Raw genomic sequence first — 20,220 nt, 5'->3', positions numbered from 1 at the left:
CCGGGCCTTTGAGGCTCGCGCAAAAGATGCTGCGCACAACTCCCTCGCCTCCCTCGACCCGGGCGCGTGAGTGGGACGACAGCCCGCACTTCCTCTCGGCTCCCCTCGGGTCCGTGGACAGCAGGGGCCGGGCGGGCGCGGCCGGCAGCCCCTGGCGGTGAGGGCCGCGGGACGCGCGCCACCTCCGCGCGGGCGCCGCGTGCTCTCGCGAGAAGTCCGGCGGGCGGGCGGGCGGGGCCTGGCGCGGGCGGGGCCGCGGGGCCGCGGCCGCGGGCGGCCGGGCGGCAGTATGAGGCGAGCGGCGGCCCGGGCGCGGCGGGGCTCCGCGGGCGAGGGCGGCGCGGCGGCGGCGTGAGCGGTGGGCGCGAGCCCGGCGCGCGGACGGTGGCGGCGCCGCTCGGTGCTGAGCCGCCGGCGCCCGGCCGCTCGGGCCGCGGAGCCATGTCTCGGGGCGGCTCCTGCCCACACCTGTTGTGGGACGTGAGGCGGAGGGCCCTGGGGCTGGAGGACCCGTCCCGGCTGCGGAGCCGCTACCTGGGTGAGCGGGCGGGCCCGGGGAGGGCGCCGCGGCACCAGCCCGGGGCCGGCGGGGCCGCCGACACTGGGGAGCCCGGGGCCTCGGCCGCGCTCGGCGCGGGGCCCGCTCCCCTTCCGTCCCGAGGCGCTGGGGGTCCCCGGCGACCACCCCCCGGGATTGGCGCCCACGAAGGACTCGGCGTAAAGTGCTCCCGGCCCACCCCGCGCCCCGGCTCCCCTCCAGGCGCTCCCGGCCCCCCACCCCGCGCCCCGGCTCCCCTCCAAGCGCCCCCGGCCCCCCACCCCGCGCTCCGGCTCCCCTCCAAGCGCCCCCGGCCCCCCACCCCGCGCTCCGGCTCCCCTCCAAGCGCTCCCGGACCCCCACCCCGCGCCCCGGCTCCCCTCCAAGCGCCCCCGGCCCCCCACCCCGCGCCCCGGCTCCCCTCCAAGCGCCCCCGGCCCCCCACCCCGCGCTCCGGCTCCCCTCCAAGCGCCCCCGGCCCCCCACCCCGCGCTCCGGCTCCCCTCCAAGCGCTCCCGGACCCCCACCCCGCGCCCCGGCTCCCCTCCAAGCACTCCCGGACCCCCACCCCGCGCCCCGGCTCCCCTCCAAGCGCCCCTGGCCCCCCACCCCGCGCCCCGGCTCCCCTCCAAGTGCTCCCGGCCCCCCCCGCGCCCCTCCTCCCCACCCCGCGCCCCGGCTCCCCTCCAAGCGCTCCCGGACCCCCACCCCGCGCCCCGGCTCCCCTCCAAGCGCCCCCGGCCCCCCACCCCGCGCTCCGGCTCCCCTCCAAGCGCTCCCGGACCCCCACCCCGCGCCCCGGCTCCCCTCCAAGCGCCCCCGGCCCCCCACCCCGCGCCCCGGCTCCCCTCCAAGCGCCCCCGGCCCCCCACCCCGCGCTCCGGCTCCCCTCCAAGTGCTCCCGGCCCCCCACCCCGCGCCCCGGCCCCCCTCCAGGCGCCCCCGGACCCCCACCCCGCGCCCCGGCTCCCCTCCAAGCGCTCCCGGACCCCCACCCCGCGCCCCGGCTCCCCTCCAAGCGCTCCCGGACCCCCACCCCGCGCCCCGGCTCCCCTCCAAGCGCTCCCGGACCCCCACCCCGCGCCCCGGCTCCCCTCCAAGCGCTCCCGGACCCCCACCCCGCGCCCCGGCTCCCCGAGCGGCGCAGTTGGCTTTGACCGCTTCTGGGCGGTGTAGGGTTTCGCGCTCTCGTTCCCATTCCCACCCCTGGAAAACACACTTGGCATTTTCTATTTCTTAGTTAAGCTTCCTAAAAACAACCTGCAGCACTGAGCGAGCAGTGTTCCACTTTTTTCGTTTCGGATAACATGATTTTGTGGGGATTCTGGGTCGCGTCTGAGTCGACTGAAAAGTGCCGTTTGTGCAAAGTGAACGCACCTAGTCAGGTCTTCCTAACCCCGCTCCGACTGTTGTGTCACGGATGTGCCAAGTAAAAGGATTTGTCGTTGGTTTGTGATTTTATTTTTTCTTCCAAGAAGAGAACAGAAAATAGAAGAGAATGAAATGTCTTTACAGCCAGAAGTTGTGTTTTGTCAAGTGCGAGGTTAGGGAGTAACTTAAATTTTTTTTTATGTGGCTCAAGCAACACGAATGCATTCTTTCTGTGAAATCTCAAGAGTGAAATAAAAATCCCAGCGGTCCCTCCTGTTCCTGGCCCACAGCTCTGCCCTGAGAGGCGACAGTTTTGTTTCCCGAAGCTGTTCCTCGCATTCTTCAAGCTCATATGTAGCAGAGAAGTGTGCCTGTGCGGTATCCGAATGCGTGGTGTCCCAAGCATTGGTTTGCACTTGGTGTTTCTGTACTGAGTCTCGAGATACAAAGATAGACTCATTCTTTCTTTACAGTTTTTAGCCATCTGAAGTACTGCGGTCGACTGAGCCACTCGCTTTTGTGTACTGGGCATTGAACCCAGGGCATTCCACCTCTGAGCTACACCACCAGCCCTTTGTGTTTTTTACTTTGAAACAGCCTAAGTTGCTGAGGGCCTTGCCAAGTTACTGAGGCTGGCCTTGAACCTGTGATTAATCCTCTTTTCTCATCCTCCCAAATATTGGGATTACAGGTGTGCCCCACCATGCCCAGCTTAAAATTAGTGTCATAAGTATTTGAAAATAACATCTAATTTCTTGGCCTTTGCCCCTAATAGACCTTTACACCATTGTATCCAACTCATCTACACTTTAGAACAGCAAAATTCATCTTAGTGTCTGAATGAAATTTTTAGAAAAATAACTTGCAACCTGATTATGGTGAAATTGACAAAATTATATATATTTAAGGTATATAGCTTGGTAATTTGATAGACATATGCATCATGAAATAATCACTAAAAGCAAGTTAACTTATCCATCACCAAACATCACAGCTTCCTTCCCATGCCCTCTCCTTCACTGATTGAATGCCCCCCCCCCCAAATTGGGGATGAACCCAGGGACATTCTACCTCCAAGCTACATCCCCAGCCCGATTTTTTTATTCTTTTTTATTTTTGAAACAAGGTCTCACTAAGTAGCTGAGGCTGGCCCTGAACCAGCAATCCTCCTGTTTCAGCCTCCAAAGTACTGGGATTACAAATGTGCCACCATACCGCCCCACCCCCCATCCTTTTAAAATATTTTGAGGCAGGGTCTCACTAAGTTGTCCAATCTGGCCTTGAATTTATGATCTTCCTGCCTCAGCCTTCTGGGTCCCTGGGATTATAGGCCTGTACCAAGGTTCCCACCTTAAAATACTCTTACAAAGCTTTCCTTAAAATTCAACTCCAGGCTGAAACAGGTTCAATTCCATCCCCCCCACACCCTATGCTGAAGTCATAATTAAGCAGCCAGGAACAATTTGTGTGTGTGTTTGGGTGGGTGGGTCTGGAGATGGAACCCAGAGGCATTCTACCTCCGAGCTATACCCCTAGCCCTGTTTTTTATTCTTTATTTTGAAACAGGGTCTAAGTTGCAAAGGGCCTCGGTAAGTAGCTGAGGCTGTCCTTGAACCCCGATCCTCTGGTCTCAGCCTCCTGAATGCTGGGATTACAAGCGTGTGCCACCATACCCAGCTGGGAACTGTTTTTAATGGAGATGAACCTCTTTTGGGGGCAGGAGGAGAAGGGCTTTAGAAGTCTGTCCTTCAGAGGTCAGTGGAGTCAGTATGTACTGACCTGGGTAATCTTGCATTTCTTATGCCCTAGTGTCCCCAGTGCACCTGCATTGTACATGAGCAGGTTCTTCCTACGGATGCCCCAGCTACAGTGAATTCTGGGAGGTCAGTAACCTCTCACTTCTGCCTCCTTGTTTACCCACTGGCGAAAAGTTAGTGGGATTTTTTTTTTTTTGGGGGGGGTGGTACTGGGGTTCCTGGAAACCCTTCTACCTCTGGGCTACACTCCCAAACCCATTTTTATACTTTTTAAATTTGGAAACAGGGTCTCTTAAGCCAGTGCGGGGCGATCTTCCTGTCTCCACCTTCCAAGCGCAGGGATTACAAGCGTACACTACCATACCCGCTCGGAATATTTGTATTTTTGTTTCTTTTTTTTCTTTTTGCAGTACCAAGGATGGAACCCAGGGGCATTCTACTTAGCCTTCAGCCCTATTTTTTATTCTTTATTTTGAAACAGGGTCTCACTGAGTTGAAAAGGGTCTCCCTAAGTAGCTGAGGCTGGCTGTGAACTGTGATCTTCCTGTTTCAGCCTTTCAAATGCTGGGATTACATGCATGCGCCACCATGCCCGTATTGTTTCTTTATTCTCAGAATCTCAGTGAAAGTTGAAAGAAATTTATGGCTTTAGTAGTGAAAATTGACTTTAAATATAACAAATAGCCGGGCGTGGTGGTGCACACTTGTAATCCCTGTGCTTGGGAGGCGGAGATGGGAGGATCACACTGGTTCAGAGCCAGCCTGCTAGCTTAAGAGACCCTGTTTCCCAATAAAATGTATAAAATAGGTCTGGGAGTGTAGCCCGGAGGTAAAAGGGCTTCCAGGAACCCCAGTACCACCACCACCACACACACACACACACACACACACACACACACACACACACACTATATATATATATAACATAAAATATAAATATATATATATACACACACAAATATAATAGATTTTACAGATGCTCTTTAAGACCACCAGAGGCACATTAGCAAATTATAACATTTAGACAGTATGACAGTGTTGCTATGAGTTTTGTTCTTCACTGTATGGGTTGGATTAGGTTGAAAGTGCTTAGAAATTGTACAGGCCTCTATATAAAATAGAACTTATTGTACAGATAGTTTTAGATTAGGCCTTAAAAATGTTTACATCAGCTGGGTGTGGTGGCGCACACTTATAATCCCAGCATTCGGGAGGCTGAGACCAGAGGATTGTGGTTCGCGGACAGCCTCAGTTAGTGAGGCCCTTTGCAACTCAGTGAGACCTGGTTTCAAAATAAAGAATACAAAATAGGGCAGGGGGTGTAGCTCGGAGGTCAGATGCCTCTGGGTTTCATCCCCAGACCTGCCCCAAAAGACAAAAACAAAAATTTTACATCATCTACAGTGAAAATACATACATGTGGCAACTTGAGATACAGCTAAATAAAAGATTTTTCAGATGGAAATTTAGCCTTACTAGATGTGGTGTTTTCTATTTTCTGTCCTATATCTTGTTCTTAAAAATGTTGATCTTGAAGCTGGGCATGGTGGTGCATGCCTATAATCCCAGTACTTAGGAGGCAGAGACAGGAAGATTGTGGTTTGAAGTCAGCTTCAGCATCTGAGTGAGAGCCTGATTCCAAATAAAAATAGGAGTATAGGTAGAAGGCCCTTGGGTTCTACCACCAGTAGTACTACAAAAAGAAAGTTGGTTTTGAATTGGGTGTGGTGGAGCACACCCACAGTCTCAGTACTTGGGAAGCTGAGACCCGGGCTAACAGGGTTGCTGCCAGTCTCAGTAACTCAGTGAGGCCCTCCACAGCTTTGTGAGACCCTGTTTCAAAGTAAAAAATATGAAATGGCTCTGGGCTGTAGCTCAGAGGTAGAGCACCACTGGGTTCAATCCCCAGTGCCACCAAAAAAAAAAAAAAAAAAAAAAAAATTTGGTCTTGACCTAGTAGAATAACCACTAATGACTTGTGGCTTGAGGTTTGCAAAGCTCTTTTAGATGGTGTGTAATCTTTATGACTGTAGTTGAATGTTACTGCCTTCGCTGTTAAAGTGGGTGAACTTCCTAAGTATATAAAGCAGATTTCTAAAAAACCATTTAAACAATGCTGATTACTTACAAGAAATATGTAAACACTGAAACTTCATTTACACCTTGAAAAAATAACTAGGGTGGTATACTTTCAAATTCTCATTTCTAGGTTAAATGTGTGCAGTGAGACAGCTGGGCTGTGTAAGTGTTTTAACTTTATGAGAAGCACTAGTACTGTGTCAGAGCTCCAGTTTTACTTTCTTATCAGCATTCGGCATAGATAGTCTTCCTAATTTTAGCCTTTCTGGTAGCTGTGTAGAGTATATTGTTGTTTGTTTACATATTTCATTGCAGATAAATGTACAGTTGATCCACCACTATTTATGAAAAGACTACCCTTTCGCTTTGTTGGAAGTCAGTTGACCATATATGTTTGTCATTTTTAATAATATTTCATTAATCCAGATGTGTCCTGCCAGCACTGCATGTCTGTATAGTGACTGTTAAGTCAGTTATGTGATACTTTGAACTTGGGTTTTTTTTTTCTTTCCAAAGTTGTCTGGGCTATTTTGGTCCCTTTCCATAATTTTTTTTAACTGCCAAAAGGTCATCTATTTACAGAGAGTTATATAAAGACATGGTTTTCTTTATGAACAGATGTAAGCATTTCCACATAAGTTTTAAAAGCAGCTTGTCAGTTTGTTGGAATTTTGTGTTGAATCTGTACATTATTCTAGGGGGGCTCTCATCTTTCAAACTATGACTGGTTTATCTAAATGTCCCTAGGTAGACTGATTCCCTCAGCAGTATTTTAGGGTTTCAGTTAGATTTATCCTACAGGTTTCATGCTTTTGAAGATAGTCTACATGGTAAAAGAGTTTCAATATTGTTGTCCATTGCTGTTGTAATAGGCATTTTTTGTGTGGTTCTGTGGATGAACCTGGTCCTTGTGCATGCTAGGCCAGTGCTCTACCATTGACCTGTATCCTCAGCCCTGCAGTTGATTTTCTATGTTGGCCTTACGTTCTGGAACCTCACTTAAACCTATCCGTGTGTTCATGTAATTTTTTTTTCTTGAAGCTTTTTGAGTATTTTGGTAGATGATTGCATCGCTAGATATTATGATAATTTTATGTTATCTTTTTCCATCTGTCTTTTTTTTTTTTTGGTACTGGGGATTGAATCTAGGGATATTCTACCTCCATGGTACATACACCCCCAGCTCTATTTTTTGTTCTTAATTTCAAAACAGGGTCTCACTAAGTCGCAGAGGGCCTCACTAAGTAGCTGAGGCTGGCCACGGCCCTACGATCCTCTTGTCTCAGCCTCTCAAGTGCTGGGATGACAAGTGTGTGCCACCACCAGGCTTTGGTTTTTGCTTAACTATTGGCCAGAAATCAGTAGAATCTTGAGTGGAAGTAGTGAGAATGGGCCTTCTTGCCTCATTCCAAATGATTTTAGGTGGAAAAGATTGTTTTTCACTATTAAGTATGTTGTTGGCTCTGGGTTTTTTGTTGATGCCCTTTATAAGATTGAGGAAGTTCCCTTCTCTTCCTCGATTGCTGGCTGTTGACTCTTGTCTAGGTTCTTACCCCTTCCCCCAATCTATAGAGATGATTTTCCAATTTTTCAGTGATTCTGTTTGTGTGGCATGTTTTAACATTAATTGACTTTTGAATGTTTCTGGACTAACACTTAGTTCCTGGACTAAATCTCACTAATCCTGGTAAATTATCCTATATAGATTGCTGTGTTCAGTTTTAGTAAGAATGTAGGACTGGTGTTTATAAAGGATATTAATCTATACTTTTCTTTGATACCAGGATAATACTGACCAGGTGAATGAGTTGAGATGTATTCTCTTTTGCTGAAGAGTTTATATAAGATTAAAATTGCTTTTTTCTTAAATATTTGATGGATGTCAACCTTGAAGCCATCTGTTCTTTCTTTGTGGGAAGCTTTTTTGATACTTTGAAAATATTTTCTTTTAATGTAATTTTAGACTCATGTGCAATTGTAAGAAATAATACATAGGTAGATCTACTTTTCAACCAGTACTTCCAATGCTAACATTTTCACAATATAAGAACTACTAAATTGACATAAATTCAATCCATGAACCTGGTTCAGATTTCACACTGTTACATGGTCTTGTGTGTGTATGTGTGTGCGTGCATGCGATATGTATTTTCCATGTAGATATTTTTGTTGATTTTCTTTTTTGTGTCTGATTCTGAAGCTACAACCCCAGCCCTATTTTTATTTTATTTTGAGACAGGATTTCACTAAATTGGGGAGTACCTCACAAAGTTGCTGAGGCTGGTTTTGAATCTGCAAATACTGGGATGATAAGCAGGTGCCAGCATGCCCAGCTTTCCACATAGTTTAACCTATCAATTTGGATGAATAGGTTAATGAGGGTAAGATACAGAACAGTTCCTTCACACCCAATTCCTTTTGGTGGAACTGGGGATGGAACCCAAGGACATTCTACTTCTGAGCTATACCCTCAGCCCTATTCTTCATTTTTATTTTGAAACAGGGTCTCATTATTTGTGGAGGGTCCCACTAAGTAGCTGCAGCTGGCCATGAACCTGCGATCCTGTTTCCAAGTATTGGAATTGGAAGTGTGGGCCACCAGGCCCGGCACAAAGGTCCATTCTGATACCTATTTATCGCAGTAGCCACATTCTTTCCCCACTGCTAACTCCTGGCAACTACCGTTCTGTCCCCATCTCTATGTTATCACTTTGAGACTGTTACATGAGCTGGGCGTGGTGGTACACACCTACAGTCCTAGCTACTTGGGAGGCTGAGGCAGCAGCAGCGCTTGAGCTCACAAGTCCCAGGCTAGCATGGCAACATGGCAAGACCCTGTCTTAACATCAATAAAAAGGTGTTAGATAGATAATGTATATCTCATATAAGAATGACAGTGTGTAGCCCCCACCCCCAAGGACTGCGGATTGAATCAGGGCCTTCCACCTCCAAGCTGCACCCCAGCCCGTTTCATTTTTGTTCTGGAACAGAGTTCCTCTAGGTTGCTGACCGTCTTGCCAAGTTCCCATGACTGCTCTGGAAGCTTTGACCATCCTGTCTCAGCCTCCCGAGTCCTGGGATTATAGGCAGGTGTCAGCATGCCCGGGTCAGCCTTTCGAGGTTGGATTTTTCACTTGGCATTGTTTGCGATCCATCCAAGTGTTGTGTGCATCAGTAGTTTCTCTTTGTTGGTGAGTGATGGTCTATAGTGTGGATGTGTGACTGACTAACCATTCACCTGGTGAATTTTGGGATTCTTTCTAGTTTTTGGCCAAGAACGAAGCAGTTATTAATATTCATCTCGAGGTTTTTGTGTAAACACAAGTTTTCATTTGGGCCATATAGTAAGCATATTGTTTTAATTTTGTAATATGCCGCCACGTGCATTTCCGAACATCATGTTAAATTCCCATCAGCCACATATGGGTACCGTAGTTTCTCGGTGTCCTCTCCCTCGTTTGGTATTATCACTTTTTAATTTTAGCTGTTTTGAGAGCTGCACAGTGAATGCCACTTTGGCTTTCATTTGCATCCTCTAATGGCTAATGATGATGTGTCTCTTTTCCATCTGTATATTTTCTTTTTTTTCTTTCTTTTTTTTTTTTTTTTGGTGGTACTGGGGTTCCTGGAAACCCTTCTACCTCTGAGCTACACTCCCAGACCTATTTTATATTTTTATTTGGAAACAGGGTCTCTTAAGCCAGCGCCGCTGGCTTCGAACCAGTGTGACCTTCCTGTCTCCGCCTCCCAAGCGCGGGATTACAAGCGTGCCCACCGCGCCCAGCTCTCCACCTGTATATTTTCAGTGAAATACTTTTCCCTCATTTTGTGTTTGGATTAGCTTCTTTTTAAGTGCTGTTTTTTGAGACTTGTTTGTTTATTTTTGGCCCTGGAGATTGAACCCAGAGGCTTTTTGCCTCCAAACTACACTCCCAGCCCTTTTATTTTTTATTTTGAAACAGTGTGTCTCACTTTGTTTCTAAGGGTCCCTCTAAGTTGCCTTGAACCTGTAGTCCTCTTCTTTTAGCTTCTCAAGTACTGGCATGATAGGATTGGGCCACCATGCCCAGCTAAAATAGTATTGGACCCTCCTTCTCAACCCTATGCTGGTGACTGAACCCAGGACCTCTTACATACTAGGAAAGTACTAGACCACGAAGCTACATCCTCAACCCTTCAGAGAATTCCTAACCTATTATGAGGTCCTGCAGATAGTTTCTCTGCGTTTTTTTCTGAAATTATAGAGTTTTTAAGTTCAGTACACATTTTTTTTTTTTTTTTGGTGGTACTGGGGTTCCTGGAAGCCCTTCTACCTCCGGGCTACACTCCCAGACCTATTTTTACATTTTTCTTTGGAAACAGGGTCTCCTAAGCCAGCGCGCGCGGCTGGCTTCGAACCTGTGCGATCCTCCTGTCTCTGCCTCCCAAGCGCGGGGATTACAAGCGTGCGCCACCACGCCCGGCAAGTTCAGTACACATTTTAAGTTAATTTAGTATGAGGTGTGAAGTGTGAGGTGTAACATGTAACCAGAGGTTGATTTTTCCCTTTTTTGGTATATCACTTATCATCTCTAAAGACCCGAGACAGCAGGAATCCTGTGTTTGGTCACTGTGGGGTCCCTAGTACGCACATCAGCACTTGGCGCATGGGAGGTGCTCAGGTAATTGCTGCTGCCTGTGTACACCTGGTGGTGGGGCTGGCGATGAGGTCCTGGGAGAGACCCGCTCTCCAAGTGCTGGAGCCTGCACCCTGCTCTCCTCCCCTGCCTCCAGGGCAGCTCTGCGCCCTCAGCGGTGGGGCTGAAGTGCCAGCCAGAACTCCCCAGGAGGCAGCTGGGCAAGAGTAGGCTTCTTGATACTGTCGCTTCGAAGTGAACAGGATAGGCCTCATCACAGGTGAAACCTAAAGAGAAACTGAGGGTCCAGCTGGCCTCTTCCTTCCAGTCATGGACATATGGCCAACCACAGAGGCAGTGGTCTCTCCAGAGCTGCTGAGACCTATGGGGATCCCAGGCTGTGGCGCAGGACCCCTTCTAGGGGCCTGGCCTCTAGGTGTGCCCCAGAGGGCACGCTGCTGCTCTTCCCAGGATCCTTCACTAGCAGGTGGCGGGGCCACCCCGAGCTTCCAAATCGCAGGATTCCCTGCCAGTAACTTCCAAAATACAAATTGCTGGGACCTTTATGAAGGTTCTGAAGTTCATTTTCATCCACGTATTCTAGCATGACTTATTGAAAAGGCTATCCTTCCTTCATTGAATTGCTTTTGCATCTTTGTTAAAAACCACTTGGGCATATTTATGTAGATCTAGTTCTCAGTTCTCTTTGCTGTTCATCTAATCTGTCTTTTCCTCTGTGAATTCCATAATGTCTTGTTTCTGAGGCTATATAGTAGGCTTTAACATTAGGGGAGAGTGATTTCTCTCCCTTTTCTCTACTTCAAAGTTGGCTTCTTGTAGGTTCTCTGCCTTTGTATATGAGTTTTAACATAGTAATATTTATTTCTCTAAATACATAGCTAGAACTTTGATAGGCAATGATGTAGTTAAAATGAATTTGGGAAGAACCATTCCTTGAATACAATATGTCAGTTCATTTATTTGGGTCTTTGATTTCTCTCATTAGCATTTTGTAATTATCAAGATACAAATCTTCAACATGTCTTATTTTTTTAAAAAATGTATGCCTAACACAGGCATGGTGGCAAACGGCTATAATCCCAGACAGGGGAGGCAGAGACAGGAGGATCACAGATTCAAGTCCAGTTTCAGAAACTTAGCAAGGCTCTCAGCAATTTAGTGAGACCTTTTTTCCAAATAAAAAATAAAACAGGGCTGGGAATATAGATTGAAGGTAGAATGCCTCTAGGTTTAATCCCGGGCAACACACAAAAAATTTATCATTACCATATAAAAATGTGATTGGTTTTTGTGTACTGATCTTAGTTTTTTGACCTTGCAGAACTCACATATTCAATTTTTTTTTTTTTTAGCTTATTGTCAGGGATTTTTGTACTTAGACAATCATGCCATTTTCCTATAGGAACAGTGTTGTTCCTATCCAGTCTGTCTTTTATTTCTTTTTTTCTTGCATTATTGCATTGGCTAGAGTGTCTATCTTATTTCTGGTTTTAGATAGAAAGCATTCAGTGTATCATTAAATATGCTATCACCCATAGGGCCTTTCTTAATAGGTGCTTGTTATTATGCTGAGGAAAAGTTCACTATATAAAGACCAACCTAGCTGGGCATGATGTCACATGCCTGCAGTCCCAGTACTCGGGAGGCTGATGCGGGCAGTCACGGGTCTGAGGCCAGCCTCAGCAACTCACTGAGAGCCTCAGCAGCTCAGTAAGGCTCTGTTTCAAAAATAAATAAATAAATAAATAAATAAATAAATAAATAAAAGTAGGGCTGGGAGTGTAGCGTAGAGGTAGAATGCCTCTGGGTTCAATCTCCAGTACTAAAAAGAAAAGAACAACCTAGTTTATGGAAACACTTTACTGACTTTCTCTAGGTTGCTTTATTTTAATAAATCTTAGGAATCAGAGGACCTCTTCCAGCCAGAAAAATACCCACAGTTGCTGGGCATGGTGGCTCATGCTTGTAATCCTTGTGCTTGGGAGGCTGAGACAGGAGGATCGCACAGGTTGGAAGCCAGCCTCAGCTACTTAGTGAGGCTCTCAGCAACTTAGTGAGACCCTGTTTCCAAATAAAATATAAAATAGGTCTGAGAGTATAGCCTGGAGGTAGGCCCCTGGGCTCTACCCCCAGTACAAAAAAAAAATCAACAGTTAATTTTCTAACCTATATGTTTGTCCTCTACCTATTCATCTTACCAGTTATAAAAATGAAGGAAATAAGTTGGCTTTACGAAGATTTTGATCTTTACATTAGATGGCAAGAAAACATAACAGACATTTGTCTTCTGTGGCAGTATATAGAGAGCATAGTCAAGTTTAATTCTATTAGCAAGCTCATCATCCTGATTACTAGTTAGTTATCTTCTTTGTCATAAATTCGGTGTCCTTTTATTACAGCTTCAGAATAAACATGCTTTCTGATCTATCTTTGGTAAAGATGATTCATTTTTTAGATGGAGACATTTTTTCCAAAGCAGAAAATTAGTCTGTTTTTGCAATACTTTTTTTTTTTTTACTATTTCTGAGAATTTAGGCTGTCTATTTATTTTTTGACAAGACATTTCATCATTGTAAATAAAATATTTTACATTTCTAAAATTGATATACTTTTTCAGTTGTGGTGGCATTTTATTATTGCTATTTTCTAGACTATTTAGAATTGAAAGCCTAGCTGGGTGTGGTGGCGCACGCTTGTAATCCCAGCATTCAGGAGGCTGAGACAGGAGGATCCCAGTTCGCGGACAGCCTCAGCTACTACTTAGGCCCTTTACAATTCAGTGAGACCCTGTTTCAAAATAAAGAATAAAATATAGGGCTGGGGGTGTCGCTTGGAGGTAGATGTCCCTGGGTTCCATCCCCAGTACCACCAAAAAAAAGAATAGAAAGCCTAGCCCTATACCCGCCCTCTTTTGCCCTCTTTTCTTTCTTTTTTTAATTTTTAACATAGCACTATAATACTTTGCTTATTGTCTTTGTCATTTCATGAGAAGGGAAGATGTCTTTCATTTTTACACTATATTCCTAGCTTCTAGAACATTGGCTGGAACAGAGTGAGTACTAAATAAATATTTGTTGAATGAATGGATGAATAAAGATAGGTTTGAATGTTTGCTGTGGTGGGCCAAACATTGTGCTGAGTTCTTTTTGTCCTCAAATCATTTACTTCTCACAATTACCACGAGGTAGGTATGCTAATGGGGAGACTAGGCCCTAGGAGGAGGTTAATTTTGTCCGGTATCACTTCGTTTATAAAGGGTGAAGCTGAAATTAGAGCTTGAATCTACCTCTCATGCCAGATTCTAGGCTCTTGATTTCCGTGGGAGACTTTTCTCAGCAATAGATTGTATGCTTTATTTAGTTCTTTCTTTCATTTTAAACAGGAAGAAGAGAATTTATCCAAAGATTAAAACTTGAAGCAACCCTAAATGTACATGATGGCTGTGTAAGTAATGGTTAATTCTCAACTATCAAGGATTTTAGTATGTGTTTAATGTCTGGTTAGGTGCCCTGACGCTCCTAGAAAGGATTGTGGCTAACTTTAATGAAACAGGAGTAGGCTGGGCTTGTAGCTCAGTGGTAGAGCTGGTGTAGCATACACAAGGCCCTGGGTGCAGTCCCCAGCACTAACCCTCTCCCTAACCCTCCTCCCCCACAAAAGAAGTATACAGTTTTACGTTAAAAGATAAAAAGTGTATCTGAATTTAGAAAAGTGCATGCGAGACTTTTTAAATTGCAGGTGAATTTTCTAATACCCAAAGGCTTCCGTCTTATCTGCTGAAACTGATTTCATGGTTGCTAGTGTCCCTAATATAGCCAGTTCTAGTGGTCGCTTCTCAGAAGCTTTTATCATCAGTGGGACACACCCTTATTTTAAAATACCACATTATCACTGATTTCTTCCTGTCCTCTTGACTCACACTGTCTTCTTGGTCTTCTCACCTGCTTCCTCCATGTCGCGCTCACGTGTGTGTTACTAGAGCTTGAACCCAGAGGTGTTCTACCTCTAAGCTACACCCCCAGCCTGTGTGTGTGTGTGTGTGTGTGTGTGTGTGTGTGTGTGTGTGAGTGTGTGTGTGTGTGTGTGTGTGTGTGGTACTGGGGATGGAACCTAGGGGCCTTCTACCTCTGGGCTACACCCCCAGACCTATTTTATATTTTTATTTGGAAACAGGGTCTCTTAAGCCAGAGGAGGCTGGCTTCGAACCTGCGCGATCCTCCTGTCTCCGCCTCCCAAGCACGGGGATTACAAGCGTGCGCCACCACGCCTGGCTTTTTTTTTTTTTTTTTGTGGTACTGAGGGTGGAACCCTGGCAGGGGCTTTCTACCTCTGAGCTATACTCCCAGACCTATTTTTTTAAATATTTTTTTTATTTGGAAACAGGGTCTCACTAAGCTGCTGAGCGCCTCACTCCGTAGCTGAGGCTGGCTTCCAACCTGCGCGGTCCTCCTGTCTCCGCCTCCCCAGCGCGGGGATGGCAGCGTGCCCACCGCGCCGGCTCTTTTTGTCTTTTGGAACAGGATCTCTCCAGGTTGCTGAGAGTCTCGCTATATTGCCGAGGTGGGTCTTGAACGTACCAGCCTCCTGTCTCAGCCTCCCAGATACTGGGGCTGCAGGCATGCGCTACCACATCTGGCTCTCCTACTTCTTGACCTTCAGCCTTCTTTCTCTCTGATACTATGGCCCTACCCAGTCCCATGGCTAAAGACATGGCTTCTGCCTCTTCCTAGAATAGAGTTGGATATTCAGATCTCCAACTATCTGAATATCCAACTCGACTTAGCACTTTGCATGTCTAGTAGACACCCAAATTCAACATGTCCAAAACAGAGCCTTTCTAAAACAATTTATTATAAAAATCTCAAAAATACTTTTCATATACTCTTCTCCTGCATTTCGAAATTGCCAAGATTTTGTCACATTTTTAAGTGCCTCATGCTCTACTGACTGAGGTAGCTGGGCGATCACATTTTTAAGTTTTATTTTTCCCAAATCTTGCCCCTTTGCTGAAGTATTTCAAAGCAAGTCAGACCCATATTATTTCACCTTCACAAGTATATACTGCTGCAGTATCACAGTGCTTGTGTTCAGGTAACCTTTACTTATCGTGCCTCAAGGCAGAAAAGTGATGCTGGTATTCCAGGTGTGTCGAGAGAAGCCTAATGTGCTTCCATTAAGCGAAAAGGGGAGATTTCTTGACCTAGGAAAAAAAAGGAAAAATGTATGCTGAAGTGGCTGATAGCTATGAGAAAAATGAGTTTTCTATCAGTGAAATTGTGAAGGATAAAGAAATTCACGCTGGCTTTTTGCTATCCCATCACAGACTGTACACATAATGACCACAGTATGTGACAAGTGCTTAGTTAAGATGGAAGGGGCATAGCCAGGTGTGTTGGCGCAGGCGTAAGCCTAGTACCGGGGAGGCTGAGACTAGAGGGTCGGGTTCAAAGCCATCCTCTGCAGCCTAGATAGGCCCTCAGCAACCTAGTGAGACCCTGTTTCCAAATAAGAAATAAAATTGGGCCGGGCGTGGTGGCGCACGCTTGTAATCCCAGCATTTGGGAGGCTGAGACCGGAGGATTGAGGTTTGCGGACAGCCTCGGCTACTTAGTAAGGCCCTCTGCAACTCAGTGAGACCTGGTTTCAAAATAAAGAACAAAAACTAGGGCAGGGGGTGTAGCTTGGAGGTCCAATGGCCCTGGGTTCCATCCCCAGACCCACAAAAATAAATAAATAAATAAATAAATAAAATTGGTCTGGGGGTGTAGCTTGAAGGTAGAATGCCCCTGGGTTCAATCCCCAGTATAAAAAAAAAAGAAAAGAAAAGGAGAAGGCATTATGTTTTGGGGCAAAAGACGAACAAAAACGCGTTGCACTTGAGAGCAGCATGTTGTGCCAGTAAGCAGGACGTCTCTGGGAAGGGTTCCTAAGGGATTCCCTGCAGTGAGTAGCACCAGGCCATTTACTGCAAGTCAAGGTGGCTATGCAGATGCACAAGTAGGTTGGGACCAAAAAGACCTATGAGGAAACCTAGAGAGGCTGCTCCTCTGATGAAGCCGCTGCCACATTTCTGGGACAGTGGAAGGACAGATGCCATGCAAGCAAGCCTTCAGTTGTGATGAAGCTGGCTCTTGTAGATGCCCAGTAGGACCTGTCTTCCTGACTTTGCAGAGGACACAGCAGAAGGTGGGCCATGGACGGCAGCTAGCTGTGCTATACGGCAGCACTGCAGGATGGGATGAAGCCACTCGGAATGTATAAAGTGAAGAGCCCACACATTCTAGAGACGAAAGCGGCCTGCCTGTGTCCTGGTGGCGTGATCAGTGTGGTGGCAGGCCTCTTGTTCATGGAGCGTCCCACCAGGTGTGAGAAAGTGCTTGGAAGAGAAAGTGTTGCCCCTGTTAACAAACAGTGCGCCTGGCTGTCCTCGGTCTGTTTGCTATGAAAATGAAGATGGTTAAGGTTGTATTTTTCTTCCAAATCCAACCTCATTGCTTCCCTTAGTCCCAGGGACTTAATCAGCTTATAGGCCACACATACCTGCCTAGTATCTGCTGGCATTTGGTCAGCCATTGGAGCAGACCTTAATCTGAACCTAATGTAGTGCTGGGAATTAGTCACTATTGCTGACCCCAAAACATGCATTGAAGCTTCTATGAAGAATTAAAATCGGAAACTGTAAATGCCTGCTGGAAGAATTTATGTAGTTGTGAATGATTCAAAGGCTTCTCGGGTTTGGTGGAGACGTGAGGGAATCAAGCAGCAAGACAAGTTGGTGGAGAAGATCTGCCAGCATGCTTGAGCAAGAAGTCAAAAGAAAGTACTGAAGGCCATGGAGAAGTTCACAAAGGAGGAATGGAAGAGCTTGCTGGCCAGGGAGGAGAAGACAAGCAGAAGCAGAACCAGCAGTGTGGATGTTAATGAGATTGAACTGTTTCAATTGTACAGGCATTAAAAGAGAAAATTGTGGAATACCATTCTTAGATGCAACGTGTGTGTGTGTGTGTGTGTGTGTGTGTGTGTGTGTGTGTTATTTCGTATTGAAATCTGAGGCATTCTACCTTTGGGCTGTACCCCAGCCCATTTTATTTCTTATTTGGAAACATGGTCTCACTCGACTGATGAACGTCTCACTACTTGCTGAGGCTGTCCTGGAGCCTGCAATCCTCTTGTCTTAGCCGCCAAGTCCAGGGATTATAGGCATGTGCCACCATGGCCGGCTGATGGAACACTATTAAACTCACCTGTATGGCACTGAGGGAGTGCAACTTGTGAAGCAACACTTTGATGTATTAAAAAAAGAACCCACTTTTATCGAAATACTCTTCCAGAAGGTTTTGGCAAAGAAACCTTCAACTCTGAGGATCCCCAGCAGTCAGCATCATCTGTTCCTACCCTCTAAACACTGACATGATGCTGCCTTTGTGATTCAGAGTTACTCAGAGCAGCTGACCCTTCTGACACATCAGGACGTCAGAGCTTCACTCTGTCAGAATGCCTATGTTACTCTCTTCCACTCATCTCGCCAGAGTAATGGGCTCATCATACATCATCACAAGAAGAAAGAGGACTGTAGTACAAAAGGGTTCTGCTGTAATTGTTCTGTATTATTATGTTATTGCTGCATGTTTCTTACTGTTCCTGATAAATACATTAAACCTTATCATGGGCTGTACGTATAAGAAAAAATTGCACATATAGATGGTTCCTAGCTTATAATGGTTCAACTACATTTTTTTTTTTTTTTTTGGTACTAGGGGTGGAACCCAGGAGCTTTTCTACCTCTGGGCTATACTCCCAGATCTATTTTATACTTTATTTGGAAACAGGGTCTCACTAAGTTGCTGAGACTGGCTTCGAACCTGTACGATCCTCCTGTCTCAGTTTCCCAAGCACCGGGATTACGAGCATGTGCCACCATGCCTGGCTATAATTTTTTGATTAAGTGTAAAAGTGTTAAGTAGAAACTGTACTTTGAATCTTGACCTTTTGTGGGCTAATGTTATGTGGTATGATACTGATAGTGGAAGTGAATAGCATCTCCAGTCTATGTATCGTGCAGCAAGCTGAGATGTTCAGTAAGTTCGGTGTATTACATGTGCCTGCCTGCCTGCCTTCCCTTCTTTCTTGTGGTCCTAGGGATGGTACCCAGGGGCATTCTACCTCCGAGCTCCACCCCCAGCCCTATATTTTATTCTTTATTTTGAAACAGGGTCTTACTGAGTTGCAAAGGGCCTCCCTAAATAGTTGAGGCTGTCCTCGAACCGTCATCCTCCTGTTTTAGCCTCCCAAATGCTGGGATCACAAGCGTGCACTTTCTACTTAGGATATTTTCAATTCCTTATACATTTATTGGATGTAACCCATTTTAAGTAAAACATCTGTTTGAGTATAGTGCTATGTTTCCCTGCTACTCTTGAAAAGTATTCTACAAAGATAAGGAGGGGCTACTCTACCATTTTACATTTCTAGCAGCAATGTTATAGGGTTCTAATTTCTTGGCATCTTTATCAACTCTTTATTTTTGTTTGTTTATATGAATTATAGTCATCTAGTTGGTTTTAAGTGATAATTCATTATGTTTTGAATTTTATCTTCCTAACAACTAATGATGTTGAGCATCTTTTTATGTGGATTAATCACATTTGTAGAAGTGTTGATTCAAACCAATTGCCTGTGTGTGTGTGTGTGTGTGTGTGTGTGTGTGTGTGTGTGTGTTGCTGGGGATTAACCCCAGCACGTCATGCACACTAAGCAGGTGCTCTACTGCTGAGCTGTACCTGTAGCACCCTTAATCTATTTTTAATTGAGTCATCTGTATTTCTGTTGAATTGTATTTATATATTTTGGATACTAGAACCTTATCAGATACATGATTTTCAAATATTTGACCCCCTGCTGTTGGTTGTCTTCATGTTTTTGTTTGTTTGTTTGTTTGTTTGTTTGTTTGTTTGTTTTGAGCCAGGATCCTGTTATGGTGCCCAGGCTGATCTTGAACTCCTTGGCTCAGCAATACTTTTGTCTCAAATTCCTGAGTAGCACAAAATACAGATATACACCATGTTCTACCTCTTTTCACTGTCTTAATTGTGCTCTTGATTACAGATGTTTTTAATTTTGATGAAGTCTACATTTTTCTTTTGTTGTTTGGTTAGGCTTTTGGTATCATATTTAAGAAACTTTGCAGCTGGATGTAGTGGCACATGCCTGTAATTCAAGTACTTGGGAGTCTGAGACAGAAAGGTTGCAGGTTCAAGGCTAGCAAGTCTTGCAATTTAACATGACCTTGTTTCAAAATATAAAATAGGAGTGGGGGTGTAGCTTGGAGGTAGAATGCCCCTGGGTTCAATCCATAATGCCAAGAAAAGAAAAGAAAAGAAAAGGAACTTTGGTGTAACCAGAGGTAAATAGGTTATGCTTGTTTTTGTGTATAAGTTTTAGCTCTTACGTTTAGGTCCCTGACTGGTTTTCAATTTATTTTTATATATGGTATGAAATAAGGGCCCTGATTCATTTTTGCACTGGTTGATATCTAGTTGTGCCGCACCATTTATGAAAATGACTTTTATCTTTTATTGAATGGTCAAAAATCTCTTGACCATAAATGTGAGAGCTTATCTTTGGATTCTGGTTTCATTTCCATTGATCTATATGTCTTTCTGTTCGTCAGTACCAAAAAATCTTGATTATTGTTACTTTTAGTAAATTTTCTAATTTTAGCTTACCTGGTTTTATGTCTCAGTGAATTAAAATAAGTAAATTTAAATAATAAAATTTAATGATTGAGAGGTTTTGAAATATCAGAACATTGGTGTATTAGGAGCAAAACACCAGAAGT

General features: G+C 45.6%; 1 protein-coding gene across 1 annotated transcript in view; it reads left to right on the top strand.

Moving 5' to 3' along the window:
- Nucleotides 1-441: 441 nt before the first annotated feature.
- The window catches only part of DCAF6 (DDB1 and CUL4 associated factor 6), a gene marked incomplete at both ends in the record, with an annotated part of 111,209 nt that continues 91,430 nt past the window's right edge, over nucleotides 442-20,220 (top strand). Inside the window, 2 exons of the mRNA XM_080699288.1 lie at nucleotides 442-538; nucleotides 13,765-13,826. Coding sequence (XP_080555414.1) covers nucleotides 442-538; nucleotides 13,765-13,826 — 159 coding nt within the window. The remainder of the gene's footprint in view (nucleotides 539-13,764; nucleotides 13,827-20,220) is intronic.

The sequence above is a fragment of the Muscardinus avellanarius genome, assembly GCF_963383645.1.
Source record: "Muscardinus avellanarius genome assembly, chromosome: 7".
NCBI lineage: Eukaryota > Metazoa > Chordata > Mammalia > Rodentia > Gliridae > Muscardinus > Muscardinus avellanarius.
This window is presented reverse-complemented; position numbering and strand designations above follow the sequence as displayed.